The sequence below is a fragment of the Lemur catta genome, chromosome 8 (genome assembly GCF_020740605.2).
Source record: "Lemur catta isolate mLemCat1 chromosome 8, mLemCat1.pri, whole genome shotgun sequence".
Classification (NCBI taxonomy): domain Eukaryota; kingdom Metazoa; phylum Chordata; class Mammalia; order Primates; family Lemuridae; genus Lemur; species Lemur catta.
Window position 1 is genome coordinate 53,344,088 of NC_059135.1, and position 20,176 is coordinate 53,364,263.

The following is a 20,176-nucleotide window of genomic DNA, read 5'->3' on the forward strand; positions in this document are numbered from 1 at the left end:
CATGACATTATTAAGAATAATTTCATCTGGAGAGCAAAAATCCTAAAGGGAAAAAGATTCCCCCCTTTTGTTTCTTCTGAAGTTCCAAGTTTCCTCCAGCTGACTCAGGGTGTCACGCAGCTGAACCAGGGCTGGGCTCCTGTCCTTAACGAATAACCCCGCAGCCTCTTGGGAGTTAGAACTGACCAAATTCAGAGAGACAAAGAGGGGCTTTCTCCCTTTTCTTGTCGAAATTAAGAATTTTTGCCCCTAGAAAAACAAAAGAAGGCACCGATTTATTTCACAAATCCTTGCCTTTCCCCTCATAGATAGATATTTATTTACTAAACTGGGGGCGGGGGTAATATTACTTTTATAGCTGGATCCGGGCATGCGCACAAGGATTCTGCCTTTTCATAGGCAACATAATGTTCTGTTCCTGAACTGGCTGTTGAATCAGATTCTTAAGCAACACAGAGAAGACTTTATAAGTAAGTTATTACACCTGAAAGGGTTCTAGGTGAAGTGCTGGGGTTTCTATTTAGTCCCATAACAATTTCCCCAGGCTTTTAGGAAGGGTGAAAACTATATTCCGTTCAAGTAGCAGCCAAAGAATAAAGAATATCCCACCAGTTCCCTTGTCTGAATATGATGTCAAAAGTACAACCTAAAAAGAGTAACATTTCATATACAGCATGTTCATAAATTGAAACACATCAGGAAGGTTGGAGAAACATTCTCTGATTAAAATTGGAATAATGCATTAACCATTTGATGGAGAAAGCCCTATGTGAAATAAAATCTAGCTCCTCTACATGACGAATAACAATTTAGAAAGGAGTATCAATGACTACCATGCACATATGATATGTTAAGAGCAGATAGAAAATAAAATACATAATAATCCAATGATTTTGTCAAATGATCAGGAAATACTTTTATTGAGTAAGGCCATGTCATGATATCACGACAGCTGGGTTCAGGTAAGATGCAATATGGCTGCCTGAACTCCTGAGGGAAAGAGACACAGAAAGACCACATGGTTCTGGTATCTCATAAGTTCTAGTTTCTTAAAAGTCTGTAAGAGAATCCAGATTATTTGCTGAATCAGTATTTTAAACACAATTAAGAAAAGACCATAATAATTTAAGTGGCCAAACTCATTACTGACACACTGAGTTGATTTCAGATGAGTCACAGAATCAGAATCTGTGAGTTTAAAGAGCCTTTGATTGCATGTCCTTCAATTGCATCATCTTAGAGGTAAGCAAACTGAAGCAGAATGAGGTTAAGTTAATTTTTCCAAATGTATCAATGGAATTCTTGGGACAAGAACTCAGTTCTCTTATTTCCCTCCCCAGCACTCTTTATGCCTTTCTATGGTGTTGTGTTCTTTCTGATACTAATATTAATTTCTTTATTCTAACATATATTATGTAGCAGAGTCAGGTGATTTAGAAGTCTGTTGGGAAACAGGGAAATCCATCTGAGAATGTAGAAATTGATCCCCTCAAATCCTCAAAACAGACAAAGCAAATGCAAAAAATCAAGAGTTAACTGTTACAACCTTGATAATCTGACCACCAGGGAGGCACAGAGTTGCTAATATCTGAATGAGATCCCCTCTGCCATAGCTTCAACCAGCTCTCTCGACTCACATCTGTCAGCTAGGAAAGCAGTGGCTACTACTAACCAGACATGTTAAATCTACTGACCGTCCAAATTCTAACTTGAAGCTTCTCTCAAGGTTGACACTCTTGAGGTTGAATATCTCTTATCCGAAATGTTTGGGACCAGAAATGTTTTACATTTCAGTTTTTTCTAGACTTTGAAATATTTGCATTATATTTATTAGTTCAGTGTGCCTAATCTGAAAATCCAGAATGTGAAATGCTCAAGTGAGCACTTCCTTTGAGTGTCATGTTGGATTTCAAGAAGTTTCAAATTTTGGAGCATTTTGGATTCTGGATTTTCAGATTAGAGATACTTAACATGTAATAAAGATTTCTCACCACTGGGGAGCCTTAAATCAGAATCCTTAAGAGCAGGAACCATGTCTTAAACTCACTGTGCATTTCTACATTTTCTAGCTAAGGACTGGGCATGCAGGAACACAAAACACTTCGAAGTTTGTTAATTGACTTGTCACCTTAAACAATCACATTGTTTAGAATGCTATATATAATGCACTTTTCTAAAAAAAAATCTTCAAAAAAGTCACAACTTGGCTGGGCGTGGTGGCTCACGCCTGTAATCCTAGCACTCTGGGAGGCTGAGGCGGGAGGATCACTCAAGGTCAGGAGTTCAAGACCAGCCTGAGCAAGAGCAAGACCCCGTCTCTACTAAAAAATAGAATGAAATTAACCGGACAACTAAAAATATATAGAAAAAATTAGCCGGGCATGGTGGTGCATGCCTGTAGTCCCTGCTACTTGGGAGGCTGAGGCAGCAGGATTGCTTGAGCCCAGGAGTTTGAGGTTGCTGTGAGCTAGGCTGATGCCATGGCACTCACTCTAGCCGGGCAACACAGCGAGACTCTGTCTCAAAAAAAAAAAAAAAAAAGTCACAACTCTTTAAGACCCTTTATCTAAATTACCTGAAATCTCGTTTTGTCAAGATGTCAAATATAGATCAAAGATACATTCTAAATAAATTCATAAAGAATTCAATGTCACTAGGTACACTAAGTCTACACAAATTCCAAAACATCTGGTACATCTTTTAGGCAAAATCTTTCAGTTGTTGGGTATTTATAGCGTGACAAACTTTCCAAGTGATTAAATCTTCATTGAATTGAACCACCCCCTTTGGCATCTGAGGACAGATTGGATCTGTTTTCAGTGAGATATTAGGGCTGAACATCAGAAGAGGTAACGGCCACAGTGTAGGCTACAGTCTTTCTATCCTGCCAACAGCAGGCTTAATATTCCATTGAGTCATTTTCCTCATGCCGGCTCTGCCGTTCAAACACTGTAATTATTTCATATATTTTTACCTAGTTATTATCTTACTCACCACAGGCACCTGTAATTTTTCTGTATTTTTTTTTTTTACTGCTCATTTACTTATTCTTAATTCGGCTAATAATGGTTCCATGTATTAAAATTATCATGGGGAAAGTAAGTGAAAACCTCCTAGGATGTAGAGGCAGCAGATTCATTTACAGCCTACAACAGGGAATAAAATATTATGTATACTTTTTGCAGTAAGTACATGCTAATTATGCAGCTATTTATAAAACACTTAACAACATTCAAACTGATACTCTTCAATGTTGTTGTTTTTAAAACTCTACTTTGCATACAAGATCTCTGCTTGCAGCTGAAAACAAACTTTGGGGGTCATCTGCACACTGACGAGACCAAGCTTTCGTACAGTCTTTACGATATGCCGTGTTCCTCTCATGATGGTACAATAATAATAGCAACATCTATATGGGGCTCTAAGGTTTATAATGTACTTTCACACACGTAACCTCATTTGATCTTCACAAAAACCTGGTAAAGGGGATGGGGCAAGTGTAATTACCCCTATAACATAGAAGATGCTCAGAGAAGTTAAGGATAATTGCCAACTAACATAGCTTGTAAGATGCAGGGGTTTTTTTGTTCTTTCTTTTTTTTTTAGTGACAGGGTCTTGTTCCGTCATGCAGTGGCACGATCATAGCTCACTACAACCTCCAACTCCTGGGCTCAAACAATCCTCCCAAGTAGCTGGGGCTTATGGGTGCATGCCACCATGCCTGGCTAAGTTTTAAATTTTTATTTGTGTAAAGATGGGGGCTTGCTATGTTGCCCAGCTGCTCTCAAATTCCTGGCCTCAAGTGATCCTCCTGCTGTGGCCTCCCAAAGCACTGGGATTACAGGCTTGGGCCACCATACCTGGCCAAGACACAGCTCTTAAACACAGGTCTTCTGACTTCAGAGCTTCTGCTTTTCCTACTATAATCTGGGGCTTCTTGCCTTTTGGAGCAGCCCAATATCCTGGCCACTGAGTCTGTTCCTTCCTTGATGCAGTATGTTCATGAGAATACAGGTTCTGACATTAGACTACCTAGGTTCATATCCCGGCTTCCCCGCTTATATATATCCCCTTGGTAAATTAATTCACCATTTAGAGCCTTGTTTCTTCATCAGTAAACTTCATAGGATTGCTGTTAAGTATGAATGAGATAATACAGGTAAAACATATATAGCTGCATTTGAAACATATTAAGTACTCAATAAATCTTAGTTATCAATATTATTACTGATCCTCCTCTGGAAATCATTTAAAATATTTTCAGTGGATAGTTTTAGGATGTTTCATAAGACTTGGCATTTCTGGGATTAATTCTGTGATGCTATTCCTACCAACACAGGCTGCTCCTTTGTTTGTGTGCACCTATTAACTTTTAGCTCACAGAAGCGCCTTCTGTGCTTTCAATTTCTTTAGATATTTCCCTTTTTTTTTTGCTCAGAATATTTTTTCCCACTGATTTTCAGAATTTTCTGTGTTTGCAGAAGTCATTAATTCTTCGATATTCTCTTTTTAAGTCTCAAACCAGGGGCTTGTACTCACAGTAGAGTAGTCAGGACGTGACCTAACCCAACATGCTGCCTAGGTTCAAATCTTGCCTAACATTTTACTAGCTGTGTAACTTGGGGCAAATTATTTAGCTGCTCAACCTCTTTCCTTGTTGTAAAAAACAAGATTAAAAGAGTACACATCTCATAGTGTTGATATGAGGCTGAGAAAATACATAGAAAATATTTTATAGCATATCTGATAAGACAGTCTTTTTCTTCCAAGGAGCACATCATGTTCATATTGTCATCAAACCAAGTCTTCCTCATTGGAAATAAACTCTCAAATTGCATATCTGCAGAAGCAAATTGTTCTAATGGTGACATATGGATCAAATACTTTTCAGAATCAAATGGGGACTACAATGGCCAAATTTGGTTTAAACAAAATTTAAGTTTTTCTTAGGAATCTAAAGAATGTTCCTAAACACTAGGCTTCATCTAAAGAATATAAACCTGATGTTGTTATGTAAATCTTTCATCAAAAAGAAATGCAAATTTTGATAAATGTCCAACTTAGAAAACCGAAGTCACCTTATAAAGAGAACATCTCCAGGTCAATTTCACAGAGATCTAAATGACAGAGACTTTGCCTTTTCAGGAAGGGAAGCTGTTGTGTTTGTTTCTGTATAGGAATGAAATATAGAAAAGGCAGTTTTCACTAAAACTTTGTAGCAAATATATATTATATTTTTTCTTTTTAACTCAGGAAACTAACTTAATTATTTCCATGCCCAAGCATAAAATTTGTGTTGAATACTAAGCAAAAGAAAATTAGTATGCTAATAGAAAATATTTGACCAAAATTATTGCTGTATTTAAATTTCTGTAAGTTTAAATATAAGCCATTTATCACTTAAGATTCTTTTAGCTGCAGCAAGAATCTGTCCTAAACAACAAAGACCCATATTCATTGACACAAGAGAAAATCTATTGGCAGAGTAAGCTTCAGAACTGGTCCAAAGGCCAATGATGTCATCACAGACACATGGTTTTCTGACTGTCCACTCACTTCAGCTTTATTCTAGGGTTCATTCCCCTCACGGTTGTAGAATAGCTGCTGCTGGTAACTGGGGCTACAGGTATCCTGCTCTTTCTCTTAAATGTTGAAAAGGTTTTTGTCCAGAAGCCCAAGAAGCTTCTCTTTGAATTCCACTGGTCCAGTCTAGCTTGGGCCTGCCATTTGAGAACCAGTCATTGGCAAGGACAGCCAATTAATACAGGTGGCTAGAGTGACAACCAAGATGGCATGAATGCTGGGGACTCAACCATAACTACATTAGTGGTACATGGATTTTCTCTAAACATCTTTAGTACGTGCAGATTCTTGGTTAGTTATTCGGCCTCCCCATGCTTTGATTTCTCTTATATGTCAAATGAAATTAAAAATATACCAGACCTTTTTGCCTCACATTTAGGGAATGAGTGTTGGAAAGGTAAAGTAAATGATGTGAAAATACTCTGAATCAAGGAGACAGCTATTAAAATTCAAAATAGTATCAACTTAATTGTGATCACTTAATGAATTGAAGGCCAGCCTCTATTTAGACAAAAAAGAGTATGACAGAGTTTAATCATAAAGCACAGAGTTAAGACATTTGGAGAGCAATTTGGGAATAAACATGAAAAGTATGAAAATATTACATATTCTTTGCCTACTTTTAGAAATTTAAAATGAGTAAATTATCATATACATGGACAAAGATTAAAAATTTAGTTGGAAGAATGTTGATTCATCTTATTGTATTTGTTATTGCAAAAAAAAATGTGAAAATAATCTAAATATCCAATAGGAAGAGGCTAAACAAATATACCATATAATATTATGTGGTCATTAAAAATGATAATGTACCTTTCTTTGGGTTCCTCCTCCAGCCCTCACCCCTGTGTCATTCTGTGACACACTGTCAGTACTCAATAAAAAAAAAAGATTTTTATTTATATATATTTAAAAAAAGAGTTTTATTTATATATATTAGTTTGAAAAGATATTCACAACATACAATAAAGTAAAAAAGAGCATATTGCTAAAAAGCACATGTAATATGATTTAATTTATATAAAGGCTTATGTACTTTTTTATATATATCTTCTGAAATGTTTTTCATAAAATTATTAACAGTGGTGAGATACCAGATGAATTTTGCTCTGCTCTCTTATTGTAGTTATTGAAATTTTTTATAAGGAGAATGTTTTATTTTTAAGGATGACAACACTATCTATATTTAGAAAAATGGTATAGTAAAATATTTAATGGCATAGAAAGATATTAACAAATATTGTTTCATGAAATAGCACACAAAATTATTTACACTATGATCCCATTCTTGTATTTAAAAGTATATCTATATGTATAGAAAAAAGACTAGAAGGTTACATACCAAAATAATAGCAATAGTTATACCTGAGAGATGATAGGGTTATATATGTATGTGCTTTTAATTTTCTTTTTAAGACTAAAGGAAAATTGAACTGAATTTTAAATGCAGATTTTAAAAATATTAAAGAAGCTGGAGATGAAAAGTATAGAAATTGAACAAATATGACTTTAAAACTCATTATAAAGCACTTGTATTCATCAGGTCAAATCATGTCCAAAGTGTATCTAATGAATAGAGAGTCTCTCTCATTAGCACATAAAAGGCCTGATATATTAATGTTAAACTGAGTTCTACCATCTTTCTCCCTGCTAAAAGCAAAACTGGAAGAGACATACTTTGTGGACTAAGAACAGAAATAGGTGTCAGTGACTCAGGGCTCAAATCTGTTCTGTACTAGTAATTACCTTTCTCTGAGTAAATCATAATTTTTCATTATCCTAGTTTATTGATTTGGAAAAAGAACAGTGAAAATACTGACTTCTTGATAGGGCTGCTATAAAAAGCCACAGATGTTAAGTACTTTAAAAATACTCAGCCAAAGCAACTGACTAATGAAACGTGGTGAAGGATTTTATTATCCCTGTACCCTGTGTTAAAAACATGGGGGTCACCCACTTGTTCACCTGACATTATATGTTCCTGCTGCTTGTGGGTGTGCTGCTAACCAGTTTGTGTACGTTTGCTGCGTCTGCCTGCTCAGCATCAGTTTCGCCACTGTCTCTGTTTTGCTTTGCAGACGGTCTCTGTGAAACTGTCCAGTGAAGTACTTTGCCTTCGCTTCACCAGGATGTCAGCAGTGACCCAGTGGAGGCCAAGCAGAACCTAGTTCCCAAGGATGTGGGAATGAAGCGAGGACCCAGCGTGTTTGGAGCAGATTTACCCCAACTGCTGTCTTTAGTTCCTGCCCTGGAGGCCCTTTCCCAAGGCCTGGACTTTTCAAGGATCCCTTCATTTCTCTGAGTTACCCCATATCCTTCTGATGAACTCCTTTATTTCTTATGTCAGTCACAGTTGGTTCATGTTACTTATGACCAGGGAAACATAGCTTTTCTAAGGAGCCTATATAACATCTCCCTGAGGGAAAAGGAACACTAAACATTGGGTCATTGACGTAATAAAGAAGCACTCACCATACATGACCCTTCAGGGATAGAACCCTTTCCTTTAGCTTAAGTGCAGCAGGATGAGCTCCTGGCCTCCTGGGACCCCATCCCTTGGCATTACAGAATAGCATGTCTTGTCTTGGGCTCCTATTTCCAATATCTAAGGACTAGACTTGTGCTGTCTAATGTGGTAGCCACTACCACATGTGGCTATTTAAATTTAAATTAATGAAAACTCAATATAATTAAAAATCCAATTCCTTACAGTAGCTAATATCAAGCCTAGTGGCTATTGGGCTAGCATAGATATAAAACATTTTCATCACTGCACAAAGTTTCCTGGGACAGTGCTGGACTAGCCCATAGGCCCAAAGTCCCCTTCTTGGTTCTCCCCACACAACTGACCTGCAAGTAGAACCCTTGACTGGCCTGTTGTGACATCCCTGAGTTCTCCAAGTGAATATGCAAAACAGGTCCCCCTGAGTGCCTTGGCACATTGGGAAAACTCTTAAAACTGAAAAAGCACATTTTAAAGGAATGCATTCAGAAAATCACGGAGAATTTTTAGGATAGATAGAAGTCCTACAAAGCACTTTATTTGGTTTCAACAAATTAGGCCTACTTTGGTTTTAGCCACCTGAAGCATAGATAAACATGCATTGTGCAATATATTGTCAAGAAACGTTCTTAAACTTTAAAGGTTATAGAATCATTAAGAACTTAAATAAGCTCTGAAAGAAGTTGTGAAGAGAAAAATGACAAACCCCAGGCTTGGAATCCTAAGACCTGGGTGACTCAGCCACGTGCCGGGGGCATGCCACCGCATGTGTGTGGGAGCCTCAGGTCCTCATTTATAAAATAAAGCTAATACCACCCAATAGAACCCTGCAAGGATAAAGTAAAATCATAGCGGTCAATGCTCTTTGCGTGGTGCCTGACACACAGAGAGTTGATCTGAAACAAAACAATGAAGAGAATCTAAGTTATAACAAGGCCAGATGTGAAGAGGGTGGACTGAGGGCACTAGGTGGTATAAATTATACTCAGCCATCCTGGATTCCTCAGGCTACAGAAAAAAAAATTAAGATTTGATATCACAGGTCTTCCATGATTCTATTGTCCACTTTCTCATCTTTCCCTCCACCTCCTCAATGTCAGCATCCCCATCTGTCCCCACCTGGGCATGGCATGCACCTTTTCTCCAGGACCTACCAGTTTGAAAAAAGAAGTTAGTGATTTGAATGTTTTCAACCAACTCTTGAAGGAGAATATGCTAATCAATGAAGATATCAGAGTTTGCAAAAAATACAAGCTTAGCGTTTGGGGTTTTGCGTGGTAAAGATGCTAAGGCTTGGCCCACTTTACTCTCACTCTGATTCGAGTTTGGTTTGCCTTAGACTCATCAATGTGCTAACTGTTGAAAAAATAAGTCTAAACTCAATGGTGGTTTTCATTGTTTCCTTCTGATAAATTTCAAAAGTGTAATAATGATTACCATGTATGGAGTTAAAAGAGCACAGAGAGACCCTGAATGGGTTAATTTTACCTGAGAATAACTGAATATGAGCCAGGAAGAATATATAACATATGTAAGTCTCATTAAGCTGTCATTACTTGGAAAGATAGTTTCCAGGCAAATAAACACCCAAATCTCACTCTTGCAGCTCCCTCTGAGTAACACATTCAACTCAAAATCTCCCATCCTCACATATTCTGTTGACTTCAAAGAGAATTATGGGTGCACAAGAAAATGAGAATCAGGGAGGGTAATTATAATCCTGGAAAAAGGCAATATGCCAAAACTGAATTGCTCAAAAAAAAAAAAAAAAAAGTAGGGGTGGGCATTCTCCTTCAATATATTTCATGACTCAAAAGGGTCAAAGTGTTTTGGGGTCTAAATCTTTGTTGCCTTAAAAATAAAGCAGAATTTAAAAATATACTTTCCTAAGCTCCCCAAAGTTGAGGGTGAAATTCATTAATAATATTCACTTCTTTTATTCAGCTCACATTTTCTAAATGCTCACGCCGTACCAGCATCGGTGGGTCCGTTCAACATACCATTGAAAAGCTGCGTGAAACAAAGTCAGCCTTCAAGCTGTCTAGAGGAACTGTCCTTAGAATTTCAAGTTTTGTATCTTTAAGTCAACGTGATAATGATAACAAATAGCAACAAAGAAAGAAATTTCGGTATCTAGAGGAAAAGATGGACTAAGATGAATGTGAAAGGAAAGCTCCCTGGCACTGATAACTCGTATCTATTTCGGCAGGGTAGCAACCTGATGAATACCACAGCTCAGAGGAAGAACACAAGCAGACCATACTCCATCCTGCCAGGTGGTATGACACAGGTGCATAGTCTGTCTCCCAGCTCAGGAACTATCCCCAATAACACTCCCAGATTCCTCTACATAACCTTTGCTAGCCGGCTTCCCAGGCATGTATATTTCTCGCCAGTATCACCTTCCTGGGGTAACCTGGTTCACACTTCTTTACACTGGTAATAAGGAGGAAATCCTTAAACCGATGCCAGGGAAAACCAGAGTCTATACATGAGGGAAACTGCTGGCATCTCCAAGTTTGACGAGAGTGGAAAGCACAATTCCACCTGGGCCCTGACTTACCTGCAGAAGATAAGAGGAGGTCACGGCCATGTACCGGTAGGGTGTCTTTAAGGGAACAGAGACTTATCTCAACAAAAGGATATTGGGCCATCAGGGCTGGGCAAAGCTGGGTATTTGGCATAAAAACACAGTGCATCATAACGAAGTCATTTAAAACAGAATCTGGAGGGAAGAAAAAAGCAGAAAGGGAAATTAGGTTCTTGTGGCAATCATTAGGAAAGCAAGAGTGTAGATTTACTTGTTCTTGGCCAATAGTTCTTATACATTGGTTTGGGGTATGATTTTATTGTACATAGAAGCACTTCATATAAAAACAATGATGTCGACAGAGCTTGAGATAGAAAGTCAATTTCTGGGGACAATGGACAAAAAGTATAATATTTTAAAAAGAGACAGCCTTGTATGAATGGCAGTAGGTACCTTAGTTGCAAAAAACTTTAAAAACATACACAATTAAAGACACACATAGGCAGTACCATATACGCAGAATTAGGACATGGTCATTTCTTTCTCTACTTATATACCAAGTTTATGTTTTCAACATATTTTTCCTTTATCTCTTTTTTACCTCCTATTTCCAGAAGGAGCATGATGGTTGAGAGGGTGATAGAATTATAGAAAAAGGAGATAGTAAGAGCACAGAATTGGTGAGCGGAAAGAAAGCAACAAAAAGAGACAAGATAAAGGCTGTGAGCAGCAACTGGAGGAAAACAAAAGACATCAGGAGATTAAAATGGTGACTGTCCTATCTTTGAAGCTATTTTTTCTTTTTTTTGAGACAGAGTCTCTCTGTCACCCTGGCTAGAGTGCAGTGGCACCATCATAGCTCACTGCTACCTCAAACTCCTGGGCTCAGGTGATCCTTCTGCCTCAGTCTCCCGAGTAGCTGGGACTACAGGTGTGTGCCACCAAGCCCAGCTATTTTTTTCTATTTTAGGTAGAGATGGGGTCTCACTCTTGCTCAGGCTGGTCACAAACCTTTGAAGCTATTTTGTAGGTAGGTAAGCAAAGGGATGGCAAGGGGAAAGTAAGACAGGTCTCAAAGATAAGCTTTGCTGACTTCCTCACTGAATTCAAGGCTGGTTCTTCATTGCAAAGATGGCACTCCCCAGCCAGCTGGATGGGGGAGCAGATAAAGACAAAGCTACAAACCACAAGACTACGCCCGTTGAAACCTGGAACCCAAGAGGCCATGGGAATTTTCAGTCAAAAAGTGAACCACACGGGCTGAGATTGTGAAATAACTTTTCAAACAGAAAATGGTGAGAAATATGCCAATTTTCACTCTATAAATTAGATTTCCAGAGTCCATATTCTTAATGCATTTATACAGGCAAAGTTTGATTCAGTGACTAAGGGTGTAACTGTTATACTCATTTAAACATAAGTAATGAGTGTGATCCCAAACTGTCAGGACTCAGTGTCACCAGACCCACAGTCCCATTGTACTAAGCCGGAGAAGAAGCAGAGAAGGTGCCAGACAGAAGCTGCATGAAACTTTTTAAGCACAAAAGGACTTTGGCTTGTCTGAGTCTCACATCTAGAGTCACCTTGATATGTTTTATATATTCTCTGAGGAGAGGGGAGGTCATGCTTGTTTATACGCCACCCAGAAAGCCGTGCTATATAGTAGTCGAACTTTTGATAAAGCAGAGATGTGACCAGGGTGCTCTGAGGCTGGGGAGGCGGTCACTCAGCATGGCTCTCCACCCAGCACCCACATTTCCACGTGGCTGTCCTGCTCTTTACTCGTGTGCACAACTCCCTGTAATCATTTCTTCCTAGAAAATGATTTCCCAAGTCCCTCAAGGAGTAATCCTGGCCATAAAAGTAAAAGTCTAGGAAACTAAGAGTCTTAGGTAGAAAACAGATGTTTTGGTAAATCAAGAGAATGTCAAATTCAGTGGTGTAATCACTTCTACAGTGTAAACAGGTTTCACTGCAACTCTGAGATTTCTCACTGAATTGTAAAATCTACAAATAGCAAGGGTCTCCCACTACACTGTATCCACAAATTTCACGGATCTACCCTAGGATTATTTTTAGTGTCCAGGATAGTAGTTGGGTATATTTATATTTTTGATTTATGAGAAAGATACTGATTTGTTTTTTTTTTTTTAATCTCCAAGCCATGAACAGTACTTGTAAAATAAAACAATCAGAGAGACTTCAGGGAATGAAGTTTGATATTAAATTATGATGTTAGCCTGGTCTCTAATATCAAAAGTAGAAGGGTCAGGGATCATATCCCACATGCCAGCCCTCAAATATACTAATTTCTAGGCTTCAATGCTTTTGTTTAAGAAGCAATGATAATCCAGTCCCCGTCTCTTTTAGAGGTGACTTTAAAAGGAAGGATATATTTGCCCTTCATGGGTAATAAAGATCCTACAGATCTTTCCTTAGATGCCATAGTCTCTAATGTACCAGAATCTTCCCTTTGAGATAATCCTCACATTAGGGGAGATGCTGTTTCTTGCTTTATGCAGTCACACATTCTGGGCAAACAGTTAATCAGAGGGGAAAAGTCAGCTGCATTTTTCCTGACCTGAGGTCCTGGAAATTTGGTTTCTCTGAGGTTACGTATGGCTCTTGGAAGCAAGCAGGCCCCTCCTAACTGGTTCTTCAAGGGTTTCTACATCCTAAATATGGAGTGTCCTTTCTCCAGCAAAGCTCTTATCACATTCTCCTTGCTCAGACATTTTCAACCACTTCCCAATGCTTAGCTTTACTTTGTAAGACCCTCCAAGGTCTGCACCCCAAATTCTTAGACCTTACCTTCCTTTTCCCACTTAGGTATACAACAGTCCTGCAAAAACCCAGTCCACTTGCTCTGCCTTGACTGTTTCTAGTCAGTACTAATGCTGTCCCTAAGTACAGAAGGCTTCGTCTCCTTCTCAAGTAACTGGTTACTAGTCTTACTTCAGGGCCACTTCAAAAGCTGAGTTTTCCATGATACTTTCCCAGATCCCTCGGCCAGTCAGTGCCCCTGAATCAATAACCATATTCAGCCTTAAATTCAAGTTATTTGCACATTCCTGTATGTCTTCTACAGATTGTAAGTTCCCTGAGGGCAGGAGGGCAAGTCCCTGTTCACTTTGCCTAGTCCAGAGCTTCAGCTTAGTGCCTGCCCAACAAGATACTCAACAAATACTGGGCTCAAAGTAACCGGCCTGGAGCCAGGAATCCTGGCTATTATATCTACTAGTCCCTAATTAATTTCCTACATAAAAATACTCAGGTAATCTATTTATAAAATGAGAAACTGGAATGAGGAGATAAAATAAGAAGTCAGTGGTAAAATACTTTTAGGAGGTATATGATAATAATAATAATGATATCTTCACCTTGAGAATATTGCAAAGGTCAATTATGGAAATGGATTTTGAACTACCACTAACTTTTTGAGATAAATCTCTAAACTTCTCTTAGTGAGAGATGGTTTTCTATGGAGCTCAGGATGCTTAAAATATTAACCCATGACATTATTCTGAGAGACAAGCCAGTAACATTGGATTTTTTTAAAAAAAGTTGACAGCTGTTACAAAGTCATATACAAGGTGATAACCAAAGTACAAAACAGTGTCATAACTCTGAACATTTAGTTCAGTGATGAGATTTGTTTTATTCACCCTCAAATCTCTGTGTTTAGGTAACAAGACTGGTTCACTTCAAGGAGGTGTTATGTGTTAAATTTTATCCCCCCCAAAAAATATGTTGAAGAACTAACCTCTAGTACCTCAGAACATGACCTTATTTGAAAACAGGGTCTTTGCAGATGTGGTCAAGCTAGGGTGAGCTTATTAGTGTGGGCCCTAATCAAATATGTCTGGTGTCCTTACAAAAGGGGGTGACTTTGGACACAGAGACAGGCATGCACAGAGGGAGACAATGTGAAGAGTCACAGGGAGGGAGACACCATGTGAACACGATGGCAGAGATCAGGGTGATGCCCCTACAAGCCAAGGACTGCCAAAGATCGCCAGGCAAACCACCAGAAGCCAGAAGAGAGCCATGAAATAGACTCTGCATCACAGCCCTCAGAAGGCTACTATCACCTTCATCTCAGACTTCTCGCCTCCAGAACACTGGGACAATAAGATTCTGTTGTTCGAGCTACCCACTTTGGAGTATTTTTATGGCAGCTCTAGCAAACTGAAACAGAGGGGGTTTAGTTACACTGGGGCAGTCACAGAGGGAACCATTTTACTCCCAACTGGCACAAAGCCGTGCCTTTTATATAGGCAGCTTCAAATCCTTTATGGCTGTGGTCCCCAACCCCCAGGCTGCGATCTGGTACCAGTCTGTGGCCTGTTAGGCAATGGGCTGTGCATCACCACTCTCCCCCAACCCATGACACCCTACTCCTTCCCACCCCAGTCTATGGAAAAATTGTCTGCCATGAAACTGGTTCCTGATGCCAAAATGGTTGGGGATCGCTGCTTTATGGGAATAGGTAGGATTTAAATTATAAACCCAATAAATGCCTACAGAAGGTCGATTTGAATAATAACCTAAGAGATGCCCACAGAAAACTATTCACAATACGTAGGAAATAGATGGAGTTATCTACACAACAGCCAGGATTGCAGAGGGCAGAGGAGAGACAGAACAATTGGTCCCTGTCTTCACACATTAATACACATCACCCCCTTCCAAAGTTGCTTAGGCTATACACACTCAACATGAATTCAGGATTTGTTTTAAAAAAACAATGCCATGCCTGTATTTAATGGACACGCAAAACTGTTCTATGCATATACCTGTTGCTTCATTTAAAGCTGGCTCAAGGCGTATTGTTTCTAGAAAATGCTCTAAAATTTTTTCAGGTGTTCCTGACATCACAGTATACCTGGATAAGAAACAAAAATGCCATTAGTTTTTCAAAAGTAGTCAAATCATTAACAAAAAACCTTTTTATATAATATTTATCTAAGTTTTTAAAAAATTTGAGATCCCAGGGAACCATATACTCTTCACAGTAAGAGAGATCATGCTCCTTGCCAAAGTCACATAAGAAGACAATGGAAAAACCACAAAGTGAAGTAGTTACTAGAACCAGTGTTCTGTTTTAAACTTCTTGGAGAGCAACTTTAGCAGGCTGGAAACTGAGTAACTTGAGCCTTTTTCTAAAGGGGAATAAAAGGAACAGGTAAAACTCAGGGCTGTCCAGGTGAGGTGTGGGAGCTGGCCCGGGAAATGAGCTAGGTCATCCATACATGGGTTGCTTGTAGCAAAATTTCAGTCCCACAGTCGATTCCCCTGCCTATTTCTGGAATCCTCTGTCTTTCCCAACTGTACACTGGCATATGCTTTGGAAATGCAGCTAATAATAAAACTAGAGAAAAGAGAACAAAACCCCAACCACCAATGAGCAAACAAACCAACTCCAGTAGCATTATGAATAGGAAATAAATCAGCAGTAGAAAATCCCTATAATTTATTTCAATGTCAAATATAAATTATTGGTGGGGGCATTAGCCATTATTTCAGAAGATCCATCCATGGTGTGTTCTTCAATCAATATGGCAGGATTTATTTTTTAAATTGAATGTGGGTTCTTTCAAAGTCATATTCAAGATAGTGACAAAACAGTAAGTGAAAGCTGTAGACAAAGTACATTAAAGTGATCTGGGTGCTCCTCTTATAAAACTCAGACTTTGTTTTTCTGCTTGGCATTTCACTTAAAGCAAAGTGACAGGGAAGAAAGACAACAATGAAAATAAAATTGCCTACTGTTCAGAAAATTGATGCAACTCAGCTCTGGGAGCACCCAGCTTTCTTTGCCTCCCCATCAACACCCTTCCCTTGCCTGTTTGAGACCTTTGAGGAGGTGTGTTGAGATCTCAAGAACATCCCCGACATATTGTTAAGTCTCAGGGTCCCAACCTACTGCCCAAGGGGGTGAAGAAGAGACATGTTAACATACGACCCTGCGCATGTGAAACGGAGCATGAAGGACGCACGCCTGGTATCGAATGAGGCACTGCATGAGGTCTGACTGATGCAGTCTATCTGGAGCGTGGCTGTTAGGGCAAACTGTTCTGTGAGCGCACGCATAGGACCAAAGGAAGCTACAGAGTTAAATCTTTGAGGAAACCTGGCTTTAGAACCTAGAGGAGAGGGGTGGGGGAATAGAAGAAAAATAGCCTACTTTTATCTCAAAAGTATGACCCCTTTCTCAAAGTAAACAAGGTAGAGGACAATGGTTTTTCCTCCTGTAAGCAATGAATATTTGAGGAAAGGAGAGGGCATATCTATAAATGACTTTCAACGCTTAAATGGAGAATACTGCTCAGCTCATTCAGCAATTCCTGAAATACATGATTCATTGATAGCGCTCCCCAGATGAGATGGAAGAGGAGTGGCATCTGGCCACATTCATCGGGAAACGGGGTTGGAGAGAGTATTCTACATCTGTCGAGTCTTTACTAGGCCCCAGGCAACTAGGTGGGCACTGAATAAGGTCGTCATGTTTACTCCTGCTCATTAAATATTATCTTCGTTCTGCAGATGGAGAAACTGCTCAGCAAGGGGAGGTGTCATGCCTAAGGTCGCAGAGCTAGTAAATGGGAGATCTCTGACATGAGCCAGGTCTGTCTGGTTTCGGGGAACCAGCATGTGTCTCATGGCGCTTCTCTGCCTGTCCACAGGACGCTCCAGATAGAGACGAGGTCTAGTTAACTGGAGCTCGTTCTGAACAGGAAATTCTCCATGTAACTGAAGACCTTCCTCTAAAGAGGGCTTTTCTGTTTGCTTGTTTCTGAAAATGGGTTTTGTTTAAGTAAGAGTATAAATACATTACATGACATGAAAACTGAACAGGGGAACTTCATATGGCATTGGGTAGCTACTGCTCATAGCTGAGGCTCTGCACAAGCTACCTGACTGCTACATCAATACGAAATATGTTCCCTTGTTGTAAGTTGAATTCTGATAGAAGGTTGGCTTCACATTCTTGTATTCTTTGTTTGGACAGCCCTTACCTAGGGTATCATGGCTGCTCAAAAAGAATAAAGACACGGTGGCAAGCCTGTCACCTCACCCAGAGAAAGCAGCCTCTCTAGCCTCTGCCCACCTGGCCGCTGGAGACCTACAGGAACTTTCTTTTGCTCCGAAAGACTCCCTCTCATGGTACAGCTGCCCTGGTGGCCTTACCCCAGCCTCTCTTCCCAGCTCCACAGAAGGCTGTGAGGGAGTGACCTTTCCTTAGGGAGGCAAGTCCGAAGAGGGGGGGACAGCAGCTTCTGGCCAGACTCAGCCCTCTGGGATCTTGGGGCTCTGGGGCTGGCTGAAACATGACGTGATGGCTTTGTTTCACGCTGGACACTGCCAGGCAGCTACTGCTTGACCTCTGTTTAAATAAGGTCAAGCCCACTTGAAGGCCAGACAGCATGGCTCTTTTCAGTGTATCACATGAAAGAGCTACTTGAGTCCACATTAAAAGGGAACCTTAATGGGTTACATTATGTAAGCTAGAGGTTTTTAACTTGTGACAGAAAACCTTTCCCCAGCACCAAACCTGCAAACGAGGACACTTCTATCTGCACCTGGAGCAGAAAGGGGTTAGGAAAGGGGGCCTGAAAGAGACTGTCTTCTTGCAAACAAGATGGTGTTGAGCAATGAGAAAACAGTAGGAAAAAAGCAACACAGTCACCAAAACAGGATAATCATTTCAAATTCTTTCTGTCTTACTAAACCCACATAACACAGAGCAGAAAGATATACGAAATGGTAAATGTTTGGGGGTTCCCTCTGATTTACCCAACATGAGAAATGCTGTTTTCTTATCGATTTTAATATCACACTTAGAGTTGAGAGGTTTGGGCAGAGTCTGGCAGTTTTGAAAGTTTAAAATCTATACATAAACTATTCTGGATTTCTTAGGGAACAACTGAATTGGAACAATAATATTATTAGCAGCACCAACATGGTGACCTTCTTTAAGCTCATAAAGGACAATTTCTGAGGTGAGGCCCTAGAGCTCCCTAAATTTTCAGTCCATCCACAGACATGGTTGATACCATGTTAAGGAAATTGTCCAGAACATCAGCCCAAAATTCATTTACATGGCACCCCTCTTCAACGAACTCTGGTCCCATTTGGGAAAGTGCAACATGGAAAATGACCCCTTGAGAGGGCAGTTTTTCATTTTTTCAGGGAGATGACTTTGCATGGTGCCTTATTTTGTACTCATTGATATTTCTTAAATGGTTTACTGAAAATATGCACAAGTTTTTGATTATATAAGAAATTCAGATTAGACTACAGGACACAAATTAGGGGCTGTGATGGACAATCACACACAGGCCTAAAATACATTTAATGCATGTATTAAATGGTTTCTCATTTTCTATCCCCTTTAGTTTGATGTCATAAGAAACCTACATTGGAGCACACCCTGAATGGAAGATGTTATATCAAGCAAATGGTTTCGATCATTCCCCAGGGATATGAAGAGGCAAAGCAAGAGGACCCCCAGGAGACCTCCAGATCAAATGTTTCCAGGTTAAAAAATAAGCACCACATGTACTCACCATCAAATTGGTTTCACTGACCATCACCTAAGAGCACATTTAGGAATAACATTGATCAGGTGTTGGGCAGATGTGGGTGGGGGAGGGGATGGGTGTATACATACATAATGAGTGCAATGTGCACTGTCCAGGGGATGGACACGCTTGAAGCTCTGACTCAGCGAGAGGGGGGGCAAGGGCAATATATGTAACCTAAACTTTTGTACCCCCACAATATGCTGAAATAAGAATAAAAAATAAATAAATTAAAAAAACAAAACAAAACAAATGTTTCCAGGTTAAGACAAATTCTCAGGCTTATGTTTTCAGTAGTTTCATTTTCCTGAGACATCTGAAGAATTATTAAAGAATGCAGATTAAGCCTATATAATGGACTAGTTATTTTTTAAGGGCACCAAAGAACATCATTGGAGACAGCCCCAAACTTCACATAAAAAAAGTTTTCATCCTTATCCTCCTCGGTGGGCTGGAGGGACAACTGTTAAAAACATTTGCGTGAGGACATTTTCAAGAATGGGCAGTAGTAAAAGATAGAGAAATAAAGAAATTTCGATGGTAATTTTATAGTTTTGTAAGTGAAAAGCAGCTTTTTATATAGTCCTTTTTATGTTAGCTTTTTTGAAATATACTGGTTTACAGCGTTTACTACATAGTGCAGAGGATGTAGGTTTTACACACTATATTTTCCTATAGTCAGCTGGGAGGAAGAAGGAGTATAGGTGTGAAAATTGATCAAGCTAGACTTGAATCCATGCTCTACCACTGCAAACTCTGAGACCTTGCCCCAGTAACTTGCCTCTCTGACCCTAACTTTCTCCATCTTTTAAAAGGGGTTAATAAGGATTTGATAAATTCTGCAAACTCTACTATGGCTATTTAATAATATCATATTTCTTCTTGCCCTCTTTGCAAAGATGTTGATTCATCTAGATGCAAATGCCTGAGCCTTAGGCTTTCAGTCCAAACAACAAAAATTCATCAGTTACGGT

At 39.4% G+C, this 20,176-nt stretch overlaps 1 protein-coding gene across 7 annotated transcripts in view; it reads right to left on the minus strand.

Moving 5' to 3' along the window:
- Positions 1 to 20,176, minus strand: part of RAPGEF4 (Rap guanine nucleotide exchange factor 4) — a 283,558-nt gene that overhangs the window by 38,126 nt on the left and 225,256 nt on the right. For all 7 annotated transcript variants that reach the window (XR_006736982.1, XM_045560164.1, XM_045560166.1 and 4 more), the window contains 2 exons: positions 15,414 to 15,502; positions 10,734 to 10,812 (listed from right to left, as the gene is read on the minus strand). Coding sequence is in view for 6 of the 7 variants with exons in the window: in XM_045560164.1 (XP_045416120.1) it covers positions 10,734 to 10,812; positions 15,414 to 15,502 (168 nt within the window). In the remaining variant the exon portion in view is untranslated. The remainder of the gene's footprint in view (positions 1 to 10,733; positions 10,813 to 15,413; positions 15,503 to 20,176) is intronic.